The 25,688-nt window shown below is 39.7% G+C and overlaps 1 protein-coding gene across 2 annotated transcripts in view; it reads left to right on the top strand.

Moving 5' to 3' along the window:
- COL15A1 (collagen type XV alpha 1 chain) overlaps nt 1-17,954 on the top strand; it is a 153,891-nt gene extending 135,937 nt beyond the window's left edge. Inside the window, exons 34-43 of one of the 2 annotated variants that reach the window (XM_074899784.1) lie at nt 1,757-1,806; nt 3,590-3,700; nt 5,128-5,272; nt 9,785-9,849; nt 11,571-11,699; nt 11,869-11,928; nt 13,207-13,266; nt 14,193-14,378; nt 15,574-15,689; nt 16,024-17,954. In XM_074899784.1, the coding sequence (XP_074755885.1) occupies nt 1,757-1,806; nt 3,590-3,700; nt 5,128-5,272; nt 9,785-9,849; nt 11,571-11,699; nt 11,869-11,928; nt 13,207-13,266; nt 14,193-14,378; nt 15,574-15,689; nt 16,024-16,240 (1,139 nt within the window). In that variant the 3' untranslated portion in view covers nt 16,241-17,954. Of the gene's footprint in view, nt 1-1,756; nt 1,807-3,589; nt 3,701-5,127; nt 5,273-9,784; nt 9,850-11,570; nt 11,700-11,813; nt 11,929-13,206; nt 13,267-14,192; nt 14,379-15,573; nt 15,690-16,023 lie in introns of those variants that run through there. The other variant, XR_012633173.1, reaches the window with a different exon arrangement.
- Nucleotides 17,955-25,688: the final 7,734 nt, after the last annotated feature.

Genomic DNA, 25,688 nt, shown 5'->3' with positions numbered 1-25,688 from the left:
ATAAGGGAGTTATCTTGCTCCAGTGGCTAAGTTAATTTCTAGATCAGATCCCAGATATGAAAGTAGTTTCCCATTTTCTAAAAGAAAGGTCATCAAAGTTCTGTGACTTGTGGGGACACATTGTTGGGAGGGCATGATTTTACCATTGATTATGCATGTGAAAAGTGCTGTTAGTCTCTTTCACACTCCTGAAAACAAACTGAAATGAAAATGTCTAGTCTACCAGCAGAAGCCACGCAACAAAGTATGTTTTCCTCTGGCTAGTGTTAAGATCCGTAAAGGTCCTGACAAAAATTGCCTACCAGCCCTCCACTGAATGTCTACAGAAAAGGACTGAACAAAATTTGTCCATTGACAAGCCATGTCCCGCAAACTTCTCTGACTGTGTATACTAGTAAAATAAATAGATCCAGGACACAGAGGACAATTGTCCCACATTTTAATTGTTCCCGTGTTTCCTGGCCTGGATTCGGCCTACAACAAGTAACACTTTCCCAGACAATAGGATGGTCTGGGGGATAGCTTAAGCCAGGGACTGGTGCAACAGGCTGCATGAATAAGTCTCATGCTTCGAGGGCGAGGAGGACAGTTTAGCTATATGGATGGAAGCTGTGCCACTTTACCTCAGGACTGACGAACTGGTCTAACACAGTTTGCCTACCAGTGTAGGTTGAATCTACTGGTCCCCTACCACAGATTTTTGACTTCCACTTTGACTAGTGACCTCCTTCTCCATCACATACCTCGCCCAGGCCTAGTCTGTATGCTGGTCATCCTAGAAAGACCTCAGATATGGGCCAGTGTAGAGATTAATACCAAGCAACATCTGAGAAGGGCACCTATCATTCCATTCCACCTGTCTTTTCCCCATCCCCTCACATGGATCAAGCAAATCACTGCAGCAAGCTGTAATTGGCAGGACTGGAAAAAAATCAAAATAGCTGCCATAGTGGGAATATATTTCTGTCCCAGAGTACAGGTGTACACAATGTCTACTTGACTTAATTGTATATGAGATAACATATTGAGATCTTATGGCATATTGTGGGACCCAAAGATATCAAAAATTAATCAGAACACATTTGAAGAAAATATATTGAGTTATTATGGGCAAATGTAAACCAGTCTTTTTTTCAAGTGTATGCCAAACAGAGAATACTTGAAGGCTTTTTAGACTTTTTGTGACTTGACAGCCTTGCCTGATCACTAACTGATCAATAGTTATACCTTGCCTGGTATAACTATTGATACTGGTACTGGTTTGTGTTGCAGAAAAATGTCAAGGAACTGTTATTCTATGATCAGCAGCACAGCAGTTACAGTTTCTTTACCTTGTCAGTTACGGTACTGTCCTTTCATGAAAGACAACAAAAGTATGTATTGGCCACTCCACTGCTGACAAAACATATTGAAAACTTCTCTTTTACCTTGGTTTCCATCAAAACGGTTAATTTGGATGCTTTTCTTTCAGAAAACTGGAATTTTTTCATCTTTGAGCATTCTTTGCTTTAAAATTTGTCTGAAATTCACAATCAGATTCAGTTTTTAAGGTGAAGGAGTGACAGACAAGGTAAAGCATATAAGCCTCGCTTTGTTAGGAAACCAAACTAAAAATAGCTGTTAGATGTAAAAGTTAATGTTACTATTGTAAATAATTTTCCTTTAAAATCCTAAACCAGTAATATCCAAAGCAGAGCTTTTAAAAAGAAAATTACAGATAATTATTGTACTTTATTGTATTTTCTTCATTTTTTAGGTCCACCTCTGCCTCCATCATATTTCAGCCACTTTATTAATAGCATAAAGGTAATTATATCCCATTTGTGTTTGAGTTCTGTTAAACTTTTTTTAAAGTGTACTTTACTATAAATAAAGCATAAAACAGTATAGCGTGGTGAAATACACAAAACAGATAAGAGCATCAGCAATTACAAATTATGTTCATTTCTTAAACTCCAGCTGCATAGACAAGTTTATTACAAGTATAAGGATAGCCGATGTCAATAGTACATAAATATTACTTTTGACAAAAATTTATTACTGAGCTTTTTCCCTTCCTGGTGTTATTAAAGTGAGTCATAATTCACTGTTACCTAACATAAATTGGTATAAATTATCTGTCATAAATGAATGCTTCTGTTTCCATGCCAGCTCAGGTAAAAGACATCCATTACCTAAAGGGCTTCTAGAAAAATTTAGCAACAATTAACACATGGAGGGGGTGGGGAAATCACTTCTGTGTAATGCTACTTTTATTTTAAGCACACTAAATAAAATAAGTTAAAGTGATCAAAACTACTCTTCCTGGAGTCTCTTACAACAAAGTATACCTATACCTTGATGTGTTTGGTCTCTCTTTGTCCCATTATTCTCCTGACTGCTCCAAATGACAAAAATGAATAATAATGTATATTATTTTAAAAGTTTAAGAGTGAACAAGGCTCTTTATCAGTAGATCTGAAAAAACTGAATCAAGTTTTCATTTAATGGTCTCACCAAAAGCAGTGTACTGTCAATTTCCTTGAAGGACTCGGTGCTGTCTAGTTTTCAGATTTTGTTTCTGCTTCACAGAGGGCACCTAAGTTATTTCCATGGTATAAAGTGGCCCATGCATGCATGGCAGAGCTGATATGGCTTCTCTGATCTTATGGAACAGTGTCTGTAGCTTTAGCCACAAATAACTCATTTTTCATCTAGTCCTTCATGTCTGCAAAATGGCATGCCATACAGAAAGCTTTACAGTCCTGTTTACTGGGAAACTAAAAAGAAGAAAAGTCAGAGGAGGAGCGATACATAGACATCTCTACTGGCTTTCTGCAGCTACCCGCCATTCTTGCTTTGCCCCTTTGCATCTTCTATTCACAAGTTTATTTCTCAGAAAGGTGAAATAAAGTAGACCAAAAAAAAGTCAAAGGGAAAAAATACAGCAGACAGACAGAAGGAAATAATGCGTGGAGGAACCTACAACTGCTGTAGCTAATTTGCAGAGAGAGACAATGACCTAGAATTTAAATGCTGCTTCTTACCGATCACTCTTTTCCTCAAACTGATAATCAATGATGAAGAATAGAGACATGCAGTTCAAAGCATATGAAATTTTATGTGGTGTCTCTTCTGTTATCCTGGTACACACCGCTGCCCTTCTCTCTCATTCTATGCACAGTATTCTTCACTTTGCCGCATACTTTTAAAAATCTGTCCATTCCTTTACAATCTTGCTTTGCTTTTTCCTTGATGATGGAGAAAAGCAGAAAGCCAGGCTTTTATGCTTCCTCTGACTTTCTCTTTGCCTCCAGCTACAGCACAGAACAAGGTTTTGCTGGGTAGAATAGCAGGAAACAGCAACAGAGGCATTTTCTCTGCCTCTACCTCACCCCACCTCGCCTACACCCTGCACTGAGAGCCTAGAAGCTTCAATAGAGAAAGCAGCTCTCTTCATTCTATATCACTGAAGAAAGTGATGTCAAAAAGATTTTAAGCAGATGCTTTTCTTTATTAAAGTCAGATATTTCATGTGGATTTAAAAGATCAGTGCACAGAGTTCTGATCTCACTTCAGCTCAATGTTTTAAAATATGTTCTCTTTAAAGGGTGAAAAAGGAGACAATGGAGACACTGGTGTAAAAGGAGAAAAAGGAGAACCAAATGGAGGTTTTTTTCTGACAGGACCTCCTGGACCACCTGGAAGACAAGGATTAGTTGTAAGTTATGCAAATTGTAGAGTAGCAATATTTGTGGGTACCTGTTGTTTTAATTTAGAAGGCACTAAAAAGAGACAAACATCAAGATGATGCTAAGAGCTATATAAAAACTCATATGCTAACCATTAGGTGAATATGAGAAAGTTGCAGTAGGCATAAACACAGACACCTCACTGTTCCACATAGAATTAATTTGCTATTAAAAATTGATGCAATGTTATGCTCAGCTGTCTAATACAACAACTTCAGTGTGCAGATTCATGCTATTAACAGCATTAAAAATCAAGGTAGTATGTATAATTTGGGATGCTACTACTTATATCCCCATAAAGGTCAAAATAGACTATATAAAGTTAGACAGAGGCTGACTTGAAAATTACTTGCCATCTAAATAATTGATCTTATTTTCTATTCCAGTAATCCAAAAGCATGAATGAAAAGTCCAGTGTGTACCCATCCAGATCATTCCTATAAAATTCTTGCACTGTCTAATCTCTACCAAGTTGTTATATCTTCTAGTAACTGCCACCACAACTGCTTTGGAATCAAATGCATTAATTCTTTGGAAACTGGTTTATTCCTGAGATCTGACATCAAACATGCACATTGCGTTATTCTATTGTCACATTCTATGCCAATAACATGAATGGGTGGGTCACATCTGAAGACAAAGTGTTAGGTTAGCAAGCCCACCTTCAGAAATCCCCCCGGTGCTATTCTGTGTTGCTGAGAACCTGAGAAACTGTTCCACTGGCAAGAAGTAGTTGGATGGCACAGATGAGATCCATCAGAGACTGAGTTCTCCTAGTCCAGGGCCCAAAAACTGTTCCATGCTGGCCAGTTTGAGCACAGGAAGCGCAAGCCTTCCTCATTTAGGTTGAGGATACATGGCTAAACTGGCAATGTAGAGAAATGGAGCCTTTTTAATCTGGAAGAATGGCAGCTGAAGAGTTTAAGGAGTATTAGCTGACATTTGATCACAGGAGAGAGAAAGAAATTTAATCACGAGACGAATGTCTCTCTATGCATGAGACCCTGCATAGACACACTTTATGTTAAAACTTTCCACCATGTACCTTCAGACAAACTCTTAGCTTATAAGCACATCAAAAGAAGTAGTCTCAGCACAGAGTTGAGATTCAGGACTTTGAGAGTGCTGTCAAGAATTTTGCAGATATCAGCTACTGAGAACAGGCGTAAGAGCTTTCAGAAGGCTTTCTAAAACTTAAATTCTTGAATTTAGTTCAGTGTATGGTCAAATTTTTCATTTAGGATTCATATCCATGCCTCACTGAAAAAAATTACCTACAGACTCATGTCTAAACAGGAGTGTGGTGGCAGGCCTTCAGAAAATGTTGCTATCAGAGATGAAGGCCCTGCAGCAGCGGAACTGTTACATTCAAAGCAATACTTTTTATCAATAATAGGGACCAAAAGGGGATTCAGTAGTCGGACCCAGAGGACCTCCAGGATTACCTGGACTACCTGGTTTACCAGGTTATGGAAAAATTGGACCTCCTGGCCCACCTGGCCCACCAGGCCCACCAGGACCCCCTGCAATATATGGCTCAGGTGAGAGGGTGTGATTTTGCTTTTCACTGTATATGCAAGCGCATAGGCACGTATGCAGACCCCCACACACTGCCTTCCTTTACACACCCGTTCTTCCATCTACCCGCCCACTCTGCACACCTGAGCCACATTGCTCCCCTCTCTCCTCCTGCCCTCTACTGATTTATCCTGTGGGGTGAGTTAGAACTGGGAGCACAAATGGGACAATTTCTCTGCAAACAATTTTCACTGACTAATGCCAATGGGAGCACTACTGCATGAAAAACCTTACGGTGGCTGTGAGGAGTCTATATAATGGAGACGGGCTGCCGAGCCATCAGACGAGCATTGCAAAATCTATCAAACTGAGGAGTTGGCTAAATTTGAGAAGTTGTTAATGTGGGCCAAGAATGCCCACATTATGTTGTGAATGCAGTTAAATGCAGTCACAAGTTGTGTTCCCTAGGGCTCAGTATTAGGGTCAGTTCTGTTTAATATCTTTATCAATGATGTGGATGAGGGGATCGAGTGCACTCTCGGTAAGTTTGCAGACAACACCAAGTTGGGTGGGAGTGTTGATCTGCTCGAGGGTAGGAAGGCTCTGTAGAGGGATCTGGATGATGAGCTGAGGCCAGCTGTACAAGGCTCAACAAGGTCAAGTGCTGGGTCCTGCACATGGATCACAACAACCCCATGCAGTGCTACAGGCTTGGGGCAGAGTGGCTGGAAGCTGCCCAGCAGAAAAGGACCTGGGAGTGTTGGTCCACAACTGGCTGGGTATGAGCCAGCAGTATGCCCAGGGGGCCAAGAAGGCCAATGGCATCCTGGTTTGTATTAGAAATAGTGTGGCCAGCAGGGACAGGGAAGTGATTGTCCCCTGTAGTCAGCACTAGTGTGGCTGCACCTTGAATACTGTGTTCAGTTTTGGGCACTACACTACAAGAAAGACATTGAGGTGCTGGAGTGTGTCCAAAGAAGAGCAACAAAGCTGGTGAAGAATCTAGAGAACAAGTCTTGTGAGGAGTGGCTCAGGGAACTGGAGTTGTTTAGCCTGGAGTAAAGGAGGCTGAGGGAAGACCTTATCGCTCTCTACAGCTACCTGAAAGGAGGTTGTAGCAAGGTGAATGTCAGTCTCCTCCCAAGTAGCAAGTGATAGGACAGGAGAAAATGGCCTCAAGTTGCACCAGGGGAGGTTTAGACTGGATATTAGGAAAAAGTTCTTCACTGAAAGTGTTGTCAAGCACTGGAACAAGCTGCCCAGGGAAGTGGTTGAGTCGCCATCCCTGGAGGTACTTAAAAGATGGGTAGATATGGTGCTTAGGGACATGGTTCAGTGGTGGACTTGGAAGTCAGGGTAACGGTTAGACTTGATGATCTTAATGGTCTTTTCCAACCTAAATGATTCCATGATATAAAGGCAGTACCCACAGCAGAGTTTAGGTCTAGAATGAAACTACTGGAGAACTGCTTCTAAAACCTAGTTGTTATGCAAATGCTTAATAGAAACAAAATTTTAGGAGGGTTGGTTACAGTACCTTTAATGATTTTCAATTTATTGGATTAGAAAAGGAGTAAAATGTGCCACAAATAGTCACATCAAGGGAGGAACTTTGCAAAGAAGGTGGCACTGGAGCTTCAGGTGGATTATCTCACACATGCATCAAAGGGAATATGTGGCTAGAAACCATGTGTCACAGTTCAAGACATTTATGGTTTTGACTTCTCTTGAGTCACAGGTCTGCTAGTGACAAGCCTCATACTGTTAATGTCCAGCCCTTAGATTAGGAGCTGGTGGATGGGGTCCTGGGCTCCTCTGACATTACTCGACAGGTCTCCCTGAGTGAGTGACTGGTTCCTCCCTCTGGGAACTGTGACCAGCATGGGAATCCAGCCAGGTAAAACCAGAGTAAAACATTCCTTAATCTCATCTGAAGATGGTATACTAACAGAAAGGGAATTGTTAACCAAATAGAGAGACTATAATACAGATCTGTCCTGCCTAAAATTTGGTCAGGCCTAGCTAATAACAGATCTCCGTTTCTGAGAAATAACAATCTGTCTGTTTTCCTGCAAGACCTGTGCCTCCAATATGCTAGTTTGGGGAGCAGACCTCTCTGTCTCAAATTTGTTCTCTCCAGGTATTGCTTGAACCTGGTCAAATTGGTTTATATAGCCGTCCAGTGACAAGGTGAATTAAATCCAGTTTATCCAGTAAATATTATTAGCTGAGTGTCTACCAGAAGTGTTCATCTTCTGAAGAATATTTGAGAAAGAAGAAATCCTTAATATGTTCAACATTGGAACACAGGCCTGTACCTGAATTAGCCCCTGATCATCATAATATGGACAGATCAGCATCCATAAAGTCTATAAAGGCCTTCAGGCCTTTTCCTGTATAATTTATCTTAAGCACTTCTGAATATTAGCTAAGAGACCCAGTCAGACAAAACAAGTTGTTATTATTAGTACTCTATCCCTATACTTTCGCTTATCCTCTCTGCCATTAGTCTTCATCATCCTCCTACACATCTTCCTCTTTGCTTTGTAAGAAACTTCTTTAGGCCGCACACTGATGGATGTCCATTTTGCTAAATGTTATGAACACAGATGTTTATTTATTTCCTATCTTCAAGGCACAGTTATCTCTGTTAAAGCTCTTACTGTAATATGGGTCTCACATACCGCAGTATGTGGAAAGAGGAATAGCTTATCTGCAGATAAATAGCTGTGAACACTCCTGAGAACTGACCCCCTTTCTCCTGACATTGACATGAAAGAACCGCTCTGAAGGACCCTTGTAAATTCTTCAAAGTATAGATTCTTCAATTTGTAAAAGATGATTTCAAGGCTCCTTTTAAACACTTAGAACTTGCTTTATTGGTGCATAACTGTAGCCACCTAATTCAAGAGTTACATGTAAGTAAAACACAAGCTCTGGAATGAAGTAGTAATCTCAGGATTAGCCTCTACTGACTCTTCCATGCTTCAAATTCTATTTTAAAAATGTATCTTACAATCCTTTATCCTGACTATCACACTACTTCAGAGTGGAGAGATACAGTAAAAGAGAAGATAGTCAACACTTTTTCTTCACTGAATGTATTTGCGGGGTTGGAGGGGAATCTATAGCTCCAGTTTCACTGAAGATCACTGTGATCCTGATTCCTTTGAAAATTATGAAAGCAGAAAGTATGCTCCTTTAGCTTATGTTCTGTTACTCTCCTTCAGTCAGTTTAGTTGTTCGATCCATTAAGCTGTGGATGAGTAGACTTTGGTTATTGTGGGAGGGCTACCAGCTGTGCTCCCAAAATTTCTCCAAAGGGTGGTTTCAGAGAACATTCCTGCATCCCTCCATTTCTGCTTCACTTTTGAAGAGCAGTTCTGTCTGTATTTGGGTTTATAGGACTATTTGCACAGCTAAGAGCAGCCAAACACTGTTTTCAAGTGCCCAGTAAGGTGAGAATTACAGACCACTTAGGAGCTGAACCTTGCAGTTCTTTGTTCATGGTTCATACTCCAGATTCACCATCATGCTAGGACATGCTAGACTTCCCCATGCTTGGGTAGTCTGACAACTATCCACCACTAGATCTCTTTCTTCCATGTCATACTAGCTCTCATCATGCCTTGCTGTTCCTAATCAGATTTCTTACTTAGCCTTTTATATCCCCTCCCGTGTTTTGTTGCCCCCCACTTTGCATGTCTGTTTTCTTCTACAGAAGGAGTTTTTACTTATGGTTAATACAAGATGTGCCCAGATCTCAGCTACAGAGCCCTGCTGCGACACACCATGATGCTCAGCAGGGTCCATGTGTAGAAGCTCTTTCTTCTGAACAGCTTTATGTTCAATTATCATGATATGCATTTGCACAAGATGCTTTCTGTCTTCTGTATATTTCCTTCTTTCCTTCCTTGAAAGAAAGGAGTTTTCACTCCAGAAAACAGGGACTTTCAGCTGAAGGAGATATTCAGTTTTGGAGTAGAGACAGGTACTAGGTTCTAGATGTTGTGAACTGCAGTCTTAGAGATTCAAGTTCATACTACTGGAGAATTCTTTGTTGCTTTGAAACATAAGCTCAGTTTACACATATTATTTTTTTATCTAAGAAGTTAATTTTTGTTTACTTTTAGAGCAAAAGATGTAATGACTCCCTCAAAGCTTATATAGGCAGGAGTTAAAAGTTCTACGTCTTCCATATGCACATCATTAGCAGTTAGCAGAAGAGCATTCTGGTCAATTTAAGTGCATATGGTTCTTCATTTGCAAAGTATCTACAACAGATTGCAATCTGTTGACCTTAACCTTCCAAATAACAGAGAAAAGACTAAGTTTCACCATCGCTTTATAAAAAATCTTCAAAATGCATTTTCTGCTTGAACACAGCTATTCAGAACTTGACTATGTAAGGCCTATGGCTATTTAAATCTCCCACTACTCCTAGACACCACCAGTAGGTCCTTTATTTATGTCACTCACCTTCTCTCTCAAAAAAGGTGACCTTCAACATGTATTGTATGCTTGTTTTATTTTAGCAGCTGCAATGCCTGGGCCACCAGGTCCTCCTGGAGAGCCAGGGCCACCTGCAACCAGGAGTCTGGTAAGACAGCAAAATAAGGAAGTTTGTCACTGAAATGTTACTTCAAATCTGTTAGTGGTCTTTGGTAGTACACAGAGAGGAGGCAAAGCTGTGTTTTTATTTATTAGAATGTCTTCTGTTCTGTGTTTTTATTTATTAGCATGTGATATGCTTTTCTGAACCTCATAATTTTTCAGCAGGGAATCCATAAAGCTGGGAAAAGTGATGAGTCTGTCCATTGCCTTGTTAGTAACAGCCTGGTCAAACAAATGCAAAGACCAATAAAGTACTAAAGTAATGGAAAAGGGCACATTCCACGTTCAAAGCAATGTCTCTGGAAGAGTGTGGCAAATTAACAAGTTTAGATACTAGAATAACTGCTGAATTTCTGTGAAAAAAACACTTTACATTACTGGATTAAAACCCAGTAATATCAGACATTTGATTCTAAGAAGAAAACAGTAGCCTTCCCTAGCAAATCTAAATATTGTTGTGACAGAGAATACATATAAATTTGTTTCCTTTTTTTAATGCATTAATCAAATCAGAATTGTATTCCAGATTTCCAGGTAGTAAAAATGACATCTGACTTCTGTCTTATTAATTTCTAATTAAATATTTGTAGTTTCCAAAAAAAAAAAAAATTATTCAGGCTAACAGAGGGGGTTCGTTACATTTTTTTCCTTTTCCACATTCTCACATTATGATAGAAAAGCAAATTCAATGGATATCTGTGACAACCATTTGAGAATGCACTAATAAACAAGCAGACTTTCAGATTATCTACATCATATCAAATGAACTAACAAGAATCTTAGTGTAGGTTTCCTAATGCCTTCCCACCTCTGCTAACTGCCTTTTCTCATAGAAATTCATGACCTGACAATGATTACAGGTCAGGGGAGAAAGGAGATGTTCAAAGACTGGTGCCCCATGGTAGAGAACCGTAGTTACAGGCTGGGAGCTACAGTCCTAGATAGGAGATCCAAGGCCACTTATGTCAGAATCAACATTAAAACCAATATGTAAGTCTATAGTAGGGTCTGCATGATTCACTGAAGAAATGAGAAATGACACTCAAGTGTCAAGAAATGGCACTCTCAAGAAACTTTCTCCTGATTTTACACTAAATGAATTTATCAAACAGACTGACTGCAGAAGCAACCCATCTCAGGACTGTGTTCTTATCTTCAGGTGACAAAGACAGAGGTAATAGGTTCAATGTCCATATCTGACAGATATCAGTTTACGCCTCCTGATGATCTATAAAAGAAATTGAAAAATACTTGCTGTGTAAACTAGCAGCATCTGGAAACATAACAAAAGGGATGGAAGAAAACACCCTTAAAGAAAAGAGATCACAACAACACTAAGGAAAATATAACAGAAGCAGATGTATCTAGAATTGTGCGTGATATTTATAAACCTTATCTCTTCTGAGCTCTACCAATTTGCTCTGTATGTTAAGCTGTATAGATGCAATGATCTTCACCCTGTGCAAAATTAACTGTTGGTGTAGTTCTATTACAACACACAGAATGATGATGCTGGTGTGCCAAAGTAGCAAGATATTTATGTTACTGAAGCTTTTTGTATGAAATAATGTAAAACTGGCTTTATGAGCATTTCCTGTGGAAGAAGCCTTGACATTTATGGGTTCAAATGAGACTTAAATTTAACAATTTAACGTGAAAAATGTTTTGTGTGTCCGATGAAACGTGTTTGATTTTCCTACTTGACAGGTTACAACATTCCAAAACATTGAGGGTATGTTGGAAAAAGTTCATTTGGTAACAGAGGGTACGCTAATCTATCTGAGTGAAACCAGTGAGGTTTTTATCCGTGTTCGAAATGGATGGAGAAAATTGCAGGTACTATTGCACTACGTCCTAACCCTTTCCAACTCCCTTACTCAAAATGGAATTGTTGCAGATATTTTTTACACAGGTGGAGAAGTATGGGTGCAAAGATTCCTTTTTTTTTAGTTCAGAAGCTCCTGGTGATACGGTTTTGTTTGCTTTTCCTTTTGGGTTCTTTCAGCTTGGTGAGCTAATTCCTGTCCCTGCTGACAGCCTTCCTCCTCCAGCCATATCAAGCCATGTAAGTACAAAATATTGGACTGTGAAAAACTGAGTCTAAATGTGCAAAAACAGGCAATACACTTGGCAGAAGTTACAGGCAGATCGTTGCACAACATGATTTTCCATTGAGACTTGTCAGTTCAAAATAAGCATCCTACCACTACATAAACTTGCAAATTGATTTGCACCGGCCAGTCATCTGTTTCCATTATCTTCTGACAATCCAAACACTACAGAGACAAAGCAGCATTATCAAGCCCTGGTCCCTTTCAAGGAAACAGAAAAGTGTTTCTGAAAAGCAGGTTTTCTTTAAAAGATTATAGTCCTGTATTCAGGGTACATTATCATCACCTGCATGTAGTTTAACCCACAGTGTGCTGAGGGTCTATTCTAAAGCCTCAATTGTTAGTTTGTATCTGACCGCATTCTGCAAGGTATTGTACCAACCTGCATGTGAACATGCTGCCTGTCCCAAAAAATCACAGGAGGATGAAAACCAAGAAGTGGTGAAGGGGATAGAAAACAGTCTTATTGATGACAAGTTAATTGATCTGACTGCTGAGATAATGAAAATGCAAGAGAGTGATAGGAAGGAGCAGCGAGAAGGAAGATGGCCAGAAAGAAATAAGAAAAAGTTAGAGTAGGTCAGAGAAAAGTGCACTTAGCATGCTGGGAAAATGTCTAGACCTTATGTTATAAGAAACTGTCTGCAGCCTCCAGCTGACACCACGTGAGTTTTCCAACTGGTACAGTCAGTGGCTTGTTACTCATACTTCCCATAACTGAAGAAGAAAACTTTGCTGTTCCTGAAACAGCTCTGAAGATCATCGACCTTCTGGCCTCTATATGACAATTGCTTAAGAGAGGGAGTTACCAAGACCTTGAGAAATATTCCCACTCACTACATTTTGTTTCCATATCCTTCTTACATTTTCAGATTTGATTTTCCTGAACCAGTCATCTGCTCCTGCCAAGAGCAGGCTACTTCCATGCAGATCTCCAGGTGTGATCAGGCACTGACGCCAGCTCTGGCAGAGCACTGTGAAATGGGTACATTCAGGTCTAGCAAAGCAGCTCTGGCCAGGACAGCTTTCAGACACATATTTACATGACACACCAAATCGATGATATGTAGATAAACTATTCTGGCTACATGGTTTGGGTTTATTTTTCAGAAGCATGACAGTTTCAGATTATCGAGAGTTCAATGTTTGCTTTATTTAGAAAATTACTGTGTCTAAAATTCTGTTCCGAGTAATGCATTTAACATATCTGTTTGCATGTGTTAAAATAACAGGGATTTCAGTCTCTTCCAGCACTGAGTCCAATATCAAATACGAACAATGGAAAACCAGCAGTAAGTATGAGATCTGTATTGCAACTGCATAGCTGTGGTTTGAAACATGACAGTTTGTATCTTGAGGGAAATTTGTGATATTTCCTCTTCAAAATCACAGATTTTACTTTAGAAATTTACAAATACTCTTCTTTATCTGGTTTAGACATCTCAGAGACAATTTTAAATTGTTTCCTCCAGATCTATTTTCATCATTGTAGCCCCTTCCCCAACTCAAACAAAAAAAAAAACAATCTTGACTCTGAGTTAGGAATAGCTCTTCACTTAGTGATTGTACCTGCAACACGCAGTAATTTTTAAGTTAACAATAGTGTTACAATTAAATCAGTAAAATATTCATTAGAATTTTTTTTGTCTTCACGGTGCTGCTTGTTTTGGAATACTTTAAAATCTAAGCCTTCATTTAAAATACTTTAAAATATTTGGAGAAACAAGGTAACTGAGTTACAGCTAAAAAAAACTCCAATCAAAATCAAAAAACCCCCTCCAGAAACCAAAAATGTGGATTAGTTCTCTTACATCTGGAGTTTGACTTAAGCATGCTACTTCTTGTATTTTATGACAGTGAATTTTTAAATGGTATATGGTCACTTCTTACTACTTTTTGGATTTGGGATTTTGTCTGTGTGACAACACCAAGACTTCTGCTAAAATATTAGCTGTTTTTAAAATAATTTTATTTATTAGGGTTATATAATCTTCATGGTTTCCTTAATGTTCTAAGATAAATAGGTATGTCTTCTATGGGTCTCATAGCTTTAAGAAATGTAATGTTATGGCATCAAATCACTTTCATACCTGATACGGAAGGTACTAGTTCTTGTGCTAGCAGGAGGAGGGGGGGGTCTAGTTTGTTTCCAATATATGTCTTCATAGTATTATAAACTTAAAAAAACCCTGTGGTTTTTCTTCTTTTTTTTCTCCAGCTGCATCTAGCGGCTCTAAACTTACCATTTTCTGGTGACATGCGAGCAGATTTTCAGTGTTTTCAACAGGCCCAACTAGCAGGTTTGACGTCTACCTATAGAGCCTTCCTCTCATCACACTTGCAAGATTTGGCCACAGTTGTCAGAAAAACAGACCGAAACCATTTACCAATAGTCAATCTTAAGGTAAAAATGAGTGCTTAGTACTTGTTTTGGATAGGCTGTGGGTGCTCCAAAATCTTGGAAAGTGGCAAAAGCAGAAAGTTTCAATCCAAACGGCATTTTATAAAGCAGCAGCTTTGTTTCGTATTTCAGAGTAAGGTTCAAGAAACACAAAATTAGTAATAAAGTAGAAAGTTACAGACTGTCTTGCTTTTCCTTTGCATTTATAAGGGTTCCTTTTTCTAATATCCTAAGGCTAATGGTAGAAATAAAGCTATGCGAATAGCCTACTTCGATCAAACTGCTGACAAAGCAACAGCATGATGTTCGGCTTTCTCGATATTTTTTATATCAGCAGGGAAAGTGCAGCCTGATTTCTCAAAGACAGCTATTATGATCTATCTTCTAGTATGATCACTGAATATAGAAGACTAAAATGCCTATTTTACTCATTTTTCTCATTTCTAAAGATAAAGGCAAATTCAGTGCTTAGGAGTGATGCTGGATTTACCCCAGTGAAACTGAGAGGATAGTCTAGAGCATGAGTCATTTTGTGGTCTCACATAAACAGACACACTCTAAAACTGAGGAAAACAAACCATGTCTCTGTAGCATTGGCTGGCTCCCAGAACGAACGGCCAAAAGAAACCTACAGGAATAACGCGTGAAGCTTGGAACATGCTGAACGGATGCTACTCTGAAGTGCATGCAAATAAAGAGCCTTGGAGATAAATTTGTAAAGACAATACCGTTTCAACTTTGACTGGAAACCTCAAAAGCATCTTGAGAGGTAGCCTGATACAAAGCTTTTGCCCTGAACATTTGCAGCACTTTTCACAAAGTTGTGACCTCAACAGAATTTCCAATACAAATCATCTTTATATTTTCTCTGTAGATTCAGCAATTATAAGCAACCCCTTAGACAGTTGGGAGGAAAAGGACAGTGGAAATGGAAATGATCAGGCTGAATATTTGGAGTGACAATAGAACAGAGATGCAACTGTGAGGCAAAGGCATGGATCAGAGAGCTGTTAGCATAGCGATGATAAATGAGACAAGTTTGTTCAGGAGCATCATGCAAAAACTGATGTGAAAGCTGGAATCATAAGTATTCTTAAATGTAGATAAGATTTTTAATTTATAGATAAGTCTATAAAAGTCAGGTATGACATGCATTTTGGATTTGTTTTGTTTGTAAAAGTAGCTTTGATTTTAACAGGGAGAAACACTTTTCAGTAACTGGGAATCTATATTTAATGGAAACGGTGGACAGTTCAACATTCATGTTCCAATATACTCATTTGATGGGAGGAACATTATGACTGATCCATCTTGGTGAGTTTGCATTACTATTTATAAGTTTTACATGACATTTATCTTTACCAGATACTATAAGTAGCAATATCTTGGGCTACTAGAAATGTGATAAAATTTTCTCCCTTTCCTTATGCCTTCTTTCTTTTCCACTTCTGATACCCTCTGAATGGGATATCAGGTTGTGTTCTCCTTTTCTCCCTTTTCCTTGGGTCTTTATCTTACCCTATCTATTGTTTGCTTCAAGCAGAAAGAAAGCAGAAATACAGTCACCACACACAATAGGTGTGCAGTTGAATAAAGCAAAAGAAGGGACTTTTTCAGGAAATAATAAATTCTTAACATTCCCTTTCAGGCCTCAGAAAGTAATATGGCATGGTTCAACTGCAAATGGGATCCGACTGGTTAGCAACTACTGTGAAGCCTGGCACACAGCTGATACGGGAGCTATGGGACAAGCATCACCACTGAAGACAGGAAAACTTCTTGATCAGAAAGTATATAGCTGTAGTAATCAGTTTATTGTTCTCTGTATTGAAAACAGTTTTGTATCTGATCCCCAAGGAAAATAATTCACCTGTTGCACATAGGGATATTCAATTTTATGACAGAAAAAGATGACACTGAAATTTCATTTTCAATGATGTAAATATTTTATCTTTTGTAATTGCACATTTCAGGAAAAAAATAGCGAAAGAAAACATACCTCAACACAAACCACATTCCAGTTAGGTGGAACATCCAGCACACATGCGGCTGACTTAAAGCCCTTCCTTCCACTTGAACCCAGTTCACACGGTTCAAAGTTTTCCAACAAATAATTCACAGCCCCTCATCTTTCTGGCTGAGCTGAAGATCTCTTAAGGGCACAAGTCAAGTGTGGTCTATGAGGAAGATCCAACAGCCTGTCTTATAAGCAGTATGGCTCAGCGAGGCTGCTGTCTCTTCGCCGCTGAGAAGCTGCATGCTCTATGCTCTTCTTTTTCCTTGCATAGATTTTGAATATCCAAGGCGCTATTCATATATATGTATACATATGTACTGTCCCTGAGCAAATAAGGGGAGGCTGTTACATCTTACAGGGCTGGAATTTTCAAAAAAGCTTTAAGAACGAAGGTGCTCACCTCCTTTGAGCGTCAGTAGAAGCCGAGTACCTAACTCCTGTAAGCTTGTACAGATCGCAGCCTGGTGCTTACACATAAATTTAGCAGCTTCCACATCTTACTTCAGCTTTTTTCTTTGCAGATTCTAGACATAGGGCTTTATGCAGGAGGAGTGAATTTCACCTAGACAAAATCTGGTCCTTATTTTGGTGCTATCGTTACCAGGAAACCTGGAGCAATGTTAACAGAAAACATCCTGTTTTACTGGTAGAACTGTGCAAAGTAAATGCAGACAAACGAACCATCTGACCTTTATTTATTTCATTACGTATTAGAGGAAGTAATTTCCTGTTGTGGCAGACTGATGAATGAAAGATGTCTGTCACGGTTTCTTTAAAATAGGTTCTAAACATTGTTATCCCACTAAGTTATATGTAAAGTGATTTTCCTTTTTGTGAATTTCCCCTTCTGGCATTCACATATTTAAAGAATTGTTAATATAATATAACAGCAGCAACTATAGGAATGATTAGTAAATGCTAATATTCTTCGCAAAGATATCACCATAATATCTGAAGTCTTTTGCCTATATAGTTGTCTACTGCATACTTTAAACGACATATTTACTTATATTTTATCAGGCAGTAACTATGGAGGTCAAACTCCAAATTATTATTTTTTAAGATCTAATCTACAGTCTGTGTTGGAAATACATGTTCATTTGCTGACAAATATAGTATTAAATTACTAGATTGCTACCTTCAAAAGGCAGAAGCAAATCACACTTACTATACTAAACTGATACAATAATATAACATAATATTGTGAAATTGAGCTTTATTTTTCCAATTTACTATAAAAACTTATTTCCCAGGGTCAGCTGAATCACATCTTCTCTTTTTCTTGGAAAAGTCATGACTCCATTATTACAACATGGTAATGAGGAAAACAGTTTATATAACATTTAACATGTGTGCATAGCAATTCACTGCACTCATTTATAGTCCATTTCCCTAAAATGCTGAGCGCCTTTGTGAAATGGCAAATTACTTCAGTTCACACAGTTGTATATGTACAGCAGGGTTTCACTCCAAGTCACAGAAGTTCCAAGGGGGAAAATAAAGTGCTTTTACTTGCTTCCAGCAGGAAACATCTACCTTTAATCCTTTAATTGCTGGCAGACCCTCAGCTTGGCCAAGTCATGGCCAGCAGGGTTTATGCTTGTTATCGCCCAGTCATGACTGTCAGTTCTCGCTCTTCCACTCCACACAGTGGGGTAGCTGGCTATTTCTCTGCCTAGAGTTGCAGTGACAAGAGGTGGTGGGGGGGAGATGGGATCACACAAAAGTGGGGGGTGGATGGGATCACACAGAAAAGCTGTTTGAAGGGAGAGAAGACTGAACAACATGCAGTTTTTAGGAGATACTGAACTAGCATTTGAAGTGGACCCAGCAAAAATGTGTCCAGAATTCTGTTTGTGCTGATCCTTTCACAGGGCTTACTCCTCTCTGTACCCCGATTAGCTGCTACAGCTTAGCAGGGAACTGAAATGGTGAAGCACCATCAATGAGATGTTAAAAAATTCTCAGTGGTTGCTTCCCCCCTAGAGCATTAACCTGCAGGCTACAGGAACTTATTGCACACCCTTCAACTTAATACAGAGCACAAACCATGCGTCATCTGGGCTGCTGTGGTGCTGAGTTCACATGCTGTGCTCACACACCAGAAAGAGAAACAGCTTACCAGGGAACGGTAATGATAGATCTGTTAGAAAGATGAGGTTTCTGTTGGAAAAAACACTTTTTGTCATTTTAACCACAGCCAGTGAGGCTCTTTATACTCTCTGGTGTAACTGAAGAGAAACAGTAATATTCATTGAGGATATGACAGAGAAAAAATTATCCCAGTACTTAAAAGCAAATTAGCTTTCCCTATCAAAGCAGAATACTTTTTTCAGCATGTTTGCAATACAAAGGTCAGGTGTACTTCAGGAAGAACATTTGCTAATTCAGGTAAGGAACTGTGTATAAAGCAAATTAATCACCAAAACAAGCGCCAGAGCAAGGCTGGAAAGAGTAACTGCACTAGAGACCTATGTACCAGTGTGAATGAATGAAATCAGAGTATCTGTCAGGTAAGATTCTTCCATCTTTAAGAGAAAGGCTTTGGTTGAAAACATCCATTTATTTTGAAGCTCTGATGCAGCTTGGAAGGAAGAAGTTAATACACTGTAAATACAGAGACTAAAATCTTCTAAACCATCAGAACTCCAGGGCTCATTGATGAATAAAATACAGCAGATCCATTTCAGCTACTGGAATGAGCATTTATAGAAATCAAGCTCGTACATTTGTCTGTATATTAATTGTAGGTGCAAACTGTAACAACAGAAGCTTCCTTTAGATCAAGAAGAAGCCACAGTGGAGTTTGCACTTCTTCAAAAGAATCAGTTTTCCAATAAAAATAATTACAATTTAATTTTAATTAACTGGTACTTAACCTAAAAGAAAAAAAAGAGAGAGAGAAGAAAAAAAGAACCAGGAAAAAAAAAAAAACCCAAACACAACAAAAAACCAAACAAACAAACAAGACCACACACACAAAAAAAAAAAAAAAAAAAAAACACAAAAACCACAAAAAACGCCCCAAACCCAAACAAAACAGTAAGGTCTAGGAAACATTAATAAGCATTTGAAAAAGGCATATTGAATTTTTATGGGAGAGATTAATTTATTTATCATGGATACTTTGGGGATGGTACAAAATGCAGGAATACATAGTTGAATGCTATATGTATCTTTCTAAATGAAAATAGTTTTTTGTTATGAAGATAAATTGGCATGAGTTAAAAATTGACTTTGAATATATCACTTCAGATTGGACTTCATTAGAATGAGACAACAGTTTTTAGAGGAAACATCACTTTTTACTGCCTTGTATTAACTGGTTTGACTGGTTTGTATTAAATTTGACAACTATATTCAGTCCAATGAAAGCAACAGGAGACATTATCTGTGCAATTTTCAAAAGACGTTTTTTAAGTCAAGATGTTTTTCTTCTAATTTACTCGCTCTTCAATAACCAAAAGGAATTTAGACTCCTCAGTAACAAATGAAACCCATTTTTCATTGTAAGATTTACCTCCCCAAGGACCATTCTTTTTTAAAAGTGCTAATACTGCAGCAGATCCCCCCCCAAAAATAAAAAATAAATTAAAAAACACCTGTTAGCATCACCACTTTATGTAGCCAGAATATAACTCCTACCAGCAGGGTAAATGTTTATTTACAAATCGTTAACTCTTTAGTATTTTGAAAGTAGTTCAACACAATCAATAATACAACATCTGTCTGAATTGATGGACCACATCCAAAGTGCCCTGTGGCATCATGCAATGATTTTTAAAATCATCTTTTAACTTGAAACAGCAAGAGCTGGCAAGGTTTTTTTTTTCTTCTGAATTTGTAGCACATCCTTCCTAATTGGTTAAAAGTTGTGTGAGAGTATAATTTTTAATCTGATCAGGAAAATGGATGGAAGTCATAATGGGAGAAAGGGCAGGAGTGTGCATCCATGCACATATAAACGCAGGCACACTTATCTCCAAACAACTTTTTCATCTTGCCATCTCACACCCCATGGCTGAGTTAGTCTTTAACTGCCTCATCATCTTCTTTGACCTCATGTATGCAGGTAAGTGTTATATTAGGATGGAGGAATTCCTGACAGTTTACAAATGTGACCCCAACAAAAATGTGGCTTCTGCTCAACTCACTTTCCTACAGTTCTGTTTTTCATGATAGCAAATATTCTTGCACAAGGTCATGTTTGTACTGAATTGTACTGAATATAAGCAGTAGATGGCAGACACCTCACAATCCTGTTCTGGCCCATTGATTTTGTTAGCAGTAGGTAATCAGCAGGTCTTTTGCCCTTTTCAGTTCAGGGATCTTTTCTCTGGGCAGTTGCAAAACATGACATGTTACTATTGATCAGTAGCGTGCTACTCTGCCCGGGTAAACTACAGCGAGATGAGCGGTTTTTCCTCTGATTGCTATTATAAACAAGCCAAACCTGTGAGTTTCTGCAATGCAGCATATACACCTCAAAGGACTGACAATGAACAGAACTAGTCTTGGTGTAACCAAAGACTGTCCAGCCCTGCCTCTGAGCTGTGCATTCAGGTGTAAGAAAACAGGATGAGTTACATTATGTCCTGCTTTGAAGACTCCATAGTTATTCTTCTTTTGCATTGTGGTTTAGGTTTCCTTCTGAAGTAACACTTGCAATTCTTGTTTTCACTCCAATCCTCTGCTTGGAGAAGAGAACCTGTCTTACAGATTTTAAAGGAATTAGATGCTAGAACTGCAATTTCACTTTGGTGTTCAAGCATTGGAGTTAATAGCATGCACGCATCTTAAAAAACATCCGATCAGGGTTTGACTGTTATTTGTTGGTCTGATATGTAGTTAGAGAGTACACACTAACAGTTCCTCTCTGCTGTCTCTCTTTAATGATTCCACAATAACTGTCCAGAGACAGAAATATTTCTAGATGAGCATCTACTTTAAGTACTAGGCTACTTTAGCCCAAACCTAACCTCCCTTTTTTAACCTGTCAGAGGGCTGCAACTTGCTGTGTCTTAAAATGTCTATTTTGCACCTCAGTACAAACTTCCACTGTTCCCAGTTGATCTAAACTTTTTACTTACCAGATTCTCTTCCGCTGTATCCATAATCCAAAAAAGCCTGTTCTACTGCTAAGTAATGGCCATGTATACACAACCTCATCTGGAGGTGCACCCAGAGTGGATGGCTCAGCTCCAGCAGAGAGAACATAAGAAGTCAGAACATATCTTCATCCTGTATGGGCAGAAGAGAAATGGAATGGAATTTTTTTAATTTGTCCTTCCCTCTGCTTCATGTCTGACCTCCTCCTTCACTTGTCCTTCCTCAAACATTTGTCTTTTATTTAAAGCTTGTGTTGCTCCTCTGCAGAAAAGCTGGACACTCTTCAGAGATGCCAGCTGCTCTGGTGCAGCATGCTACACATAAAAGTTCCGCCTTTCACATGGATCTTTTGCACTCTGTTTTCCACAGCACCCAGATAAGCACTGAAAGACAACTTCCATTTACACGTGATTTGCTGGGAGAACTGGATACGGTGGTAGGATGGTAGGAAGTCCAGAGAGGTCGCTTTGGAACAAACAAGAAACCGTAACTCCTCCTTCCCTTACAAAGCAGCTAACCTCCCTGCATACTCCTGCTAAGTACAATATTGTAGTTCTTTCAAGCTCAGTGCACAGATCTACAGACAGCACAGGCTGTTGAAATTTCTACTTGTGCAGTCAATTCAGCATCACACCCTGGTGTTGATCAGGGGTAACATCATAACCTGCTTTCCTTCAGCTGGTCTCAGGGGTACTAGTGATGCTTCAGTGCAAATGGGGGTGACAGCCCTGTCTGACCTTATGAGGAGTACCTAAGATCACCTGCAGATTCAAATTCAATCCAGGAGGATGATGACAATGCTTCTGAAGGAAAGGTATGTTTTGCATGCTGCACTTCGAGTATGTTCACATGAACAGCACCAGGGAACTGCCCAACAGCAGTGTTTCTCCGCTGGTCAGTAGCGATACCACCCCACAGTCCTTTTGTTTGGCCCTGTTTGGTTCCAGACATAGTCACCAAGATCCTAGCCACAGTAATGGCTTGCTACTGGAAGAACATTGTCTCCCCACTGAGTTAGAGGATGGATTGGTGTTAACCTTTGAAAAATGGTTCATTAGTGTTTAGCTTTGCTACAGAGTTAATGTATTTTAACTTTGCAGGCTCCAAGGTCTCAACTGAACCTAGTTACATCTCTGAGGCTACATCTATTCTAGAAAATTGTCAGGGTACAGGCATTAGCACACATAGCATAGCTAATTGCTGAACTATTCCCTGGCACAGTTCTGGTCAGTGCCACCTGTAACCCTTACAGCCACTGCCTTGGGGTATGTTTTTGGGGGCAGCATGTACCAACAACTACTGTTGTGGGCAGTTTGAAGGAGCCACCGTATTTTGGAACAGAAAGATTTAATTGTCCTCACAGGTGCTTAACCACTGTGCCTGGTCTCAGGGCTAACTGGAGTCCTCACCCAGCTGAAAGCCTGTAGGACTGCAGGACATGCATGTCTGGTACTCATGGAAACACCAATACTTTATGGCTTTTTCCCAGTCTTAATTTACAACTCTCCTGCAAGCATCCATTCATATAATCCATATGTTCAGACTGCACTCATTCAGGGAACCCTCCTAAAGCCATCATTGCCCTACGCAAATGCTCTCATGCTGTATATAGATATATTGTGCCATCCCATTATCCTCACCTCATTCAACAGTGATGAGCATGTTGATTGGGGCATGGAGTGGCTGCTCACATAGCTGGGAAGTTTCAAATCTGTTGAGAAATAGAGCCCTGGTACAATCATCCTGTACAACCGATAACTAATACCATGTTGTTTTACGTTAGCAAACAGAACAGCACAAGACATTTGCCCAAGTCCTTTACTCCAGCACCTGGTGGGCCAGACATCATGTTTATTTGTGTACAAATAAATCTAAGTCTATCCATTAGGAGTACTGAACAGCTTCCATTTCTAGAGTCAGGAGCTTCTTCTCAGTGACTCTTTTCAGTCTACAAGTGTTCTGAGATTTGTCTGAGACACCAAAAGTGAATTCCCAGCATCATCCCACCACCCTTTCAGACAGCCTATCAGAAGCCTTCCTGATACCTTGAAATGTGAGACTGCATCCCTCGATCCTGCACTGTGTCTAAGGTAGGATGAGTGGTGTGTTTGAACACAGGAGTTTGCTAAGTTCTCATTGACCAAAACCAAGACCAAGGCATATTAGATTTCCTTTTTTTCAGCTGAGTCGGGAATTGATCTTCAGCTTCATCAAAACTCAGCAGCAATTTCCTACTTGTTCATCCCATTATTTTCAAGTCCATGTTTCCCGCCACGAAGGTACACCCCAGTAGGCTCTGAACATTCACAAGTCTCTAGGGCTTGGGAAGTCCCTAGGGTACATCTGTGAACATGTTCTTTGGAAGCATTCACTGCAGCACATTTTCATTAATGTGTCTTTCATTGCTGTTAGTTCTACCTACAAAGTAAGAACCTGGCTCACTCTCAGCAGATTTTTCCCATACCACTACTTTGCAAATTTTCTCTATCATTACAGCATTCTTAAACCACAAACTTCACTCAGCCGTATTTTGTTCTTGATCTCAAACATCCAGGATTCAGAAGTAACCCATATCAGGAAGACATGGCAGTCCTGACATCATACAGAAGTCAAGGTCTTTCAAACATATCCTGAGACTCTGTGCCTCCATTGTTGGGATAACCAAATCCAAAAGCACTGTACAGAAGCTAATTGGTTAACAGGTTGTAAGATTACACTAAAATTTGCTATAGTAGAGTTGATCAGAGTAATTAAAACATACACCACTGACAAAGCTTGAGCACTGGGGGCTCATTTATGAGTGTTTTTATCCTTGAGGCTACAGAATGCCCATCTTGACCCCTTTTTCATCCAACTAAAGCTTACAGAAATTCAAAAGAGACATAAGACTGCTGTTTGTGCAAAGTGTTCAGATCCAGCCAAAGCTGTCATGTATTAATCTACATGAATTAGAAATGGACATACAGACTTACTCAAAAGTAAAAAAAATACTTATTAATAGCCAGATTTCATTGAGATTCATAGATTGAAATGTATTCACTGTCTCTCTCTTCGCTTTCTTGTAGTATGATATGCATTAAAATGGTAGAATAATTGAGATTGGAAGTGATCTCAGAAGGTCATCTAATCCAACTCCCAGCCCAAAACCCAGCTAAGATAGCTTCAAAGTTAGATCTTGTCAAATTGCAGCCAGAGGAACTGAAGGTGCAGCCATGTGCTCCAATGCCTATGCCTCCATTTCAAGAAGGCAAGTAGCTGGTATCTGTGTATGTGCCATGATACTTTAATGTTAGGGCAGGAAAGTATCTAGTTGATGGACAGAGCTAATTGTCACCAAAGTCAGAACAGATCTGTGGCCTGGGCCTCTCATAACATATCTCCTGAAGAAAGGCCTCTGTTTTTACAGAGAAAACATTGGGGCAGAGAAGCAAGATAAGTTAGTTGCATCTAACTCAGTCACCTCCTCATGTCCACATTTCTTTCCTGGAAAAGAGTAGAGTCAGCACTCCCCGCCTAGGTATTGATGACATGTCAGAGGACACTGCAAGCCTTAGGCCCACACTAGCAAAGTCGTGTTCTCAATCTCGTGCCACATAATGACAGATAATGTTTCTCTTTCTGTCAAAGTCACCAAATCACAGTATCTTTCTCAGAAAAATATAATTGCTCGCCACCACGAGAAAAGGTCAGGAATACTGATGAATACCTACAGGAGCTGGAAAGCTGTCAGTCAGAGAGGGACCTGGGGGTGTTGATTGACAGCCGGCTGAACAGGAGCCAGCAGGGTGCCCAGGGGGCCAAGAAGGCCAATGGCATCCTGGCTTGTGTCAGCAATAGCGTGGCCAGCAGGGACAGGGAAGGGATCTGACCCCTGTACTCGGCACTGGTGAGGCCGCACCTCGATTCCTGTGTTCAGTTTTGGCCCCTCACTACAAAAAGGACATTGAATGACTCGAGCGTGTCCAGAGAAGGTCAACGGAGCTGGTGCAGGGTCTGGAGCACAGGTCGTGCGGGGAGCGGCTGAGGGAACTGGGGGTGTTTAGTCTGGAGAAGAGGAGGCTGAGGGGAGACCTCATCGCCCTCTACAGCTACCTGAAAGGAGGCTGCAGAGAGCTGGGGATGAGTCTCTTTAACCGAGTAATAAGCAATAGGACAAGAGGTAATGGCCTCAAGTTGCACCAGGGAAG

Source organism: Athene noctua, chromosome 2, assembly GCF_965140245.1.
Source record: "Athene noctua chromosome 2, bAthNoc1.hap1.1, whole genome shotgun sequence".
Classification (NCBI taxonomy): domain Eukaryota; kingdom Metazoa; phylum Chordata; class Aves; order Strigiformes; family Strigidae; genus Athene; species Athene noctua.
Note: the sequence above shows the minus strand (reverse complement) of the source record. Positions and strands in the feature narration are given on the sequence as shown.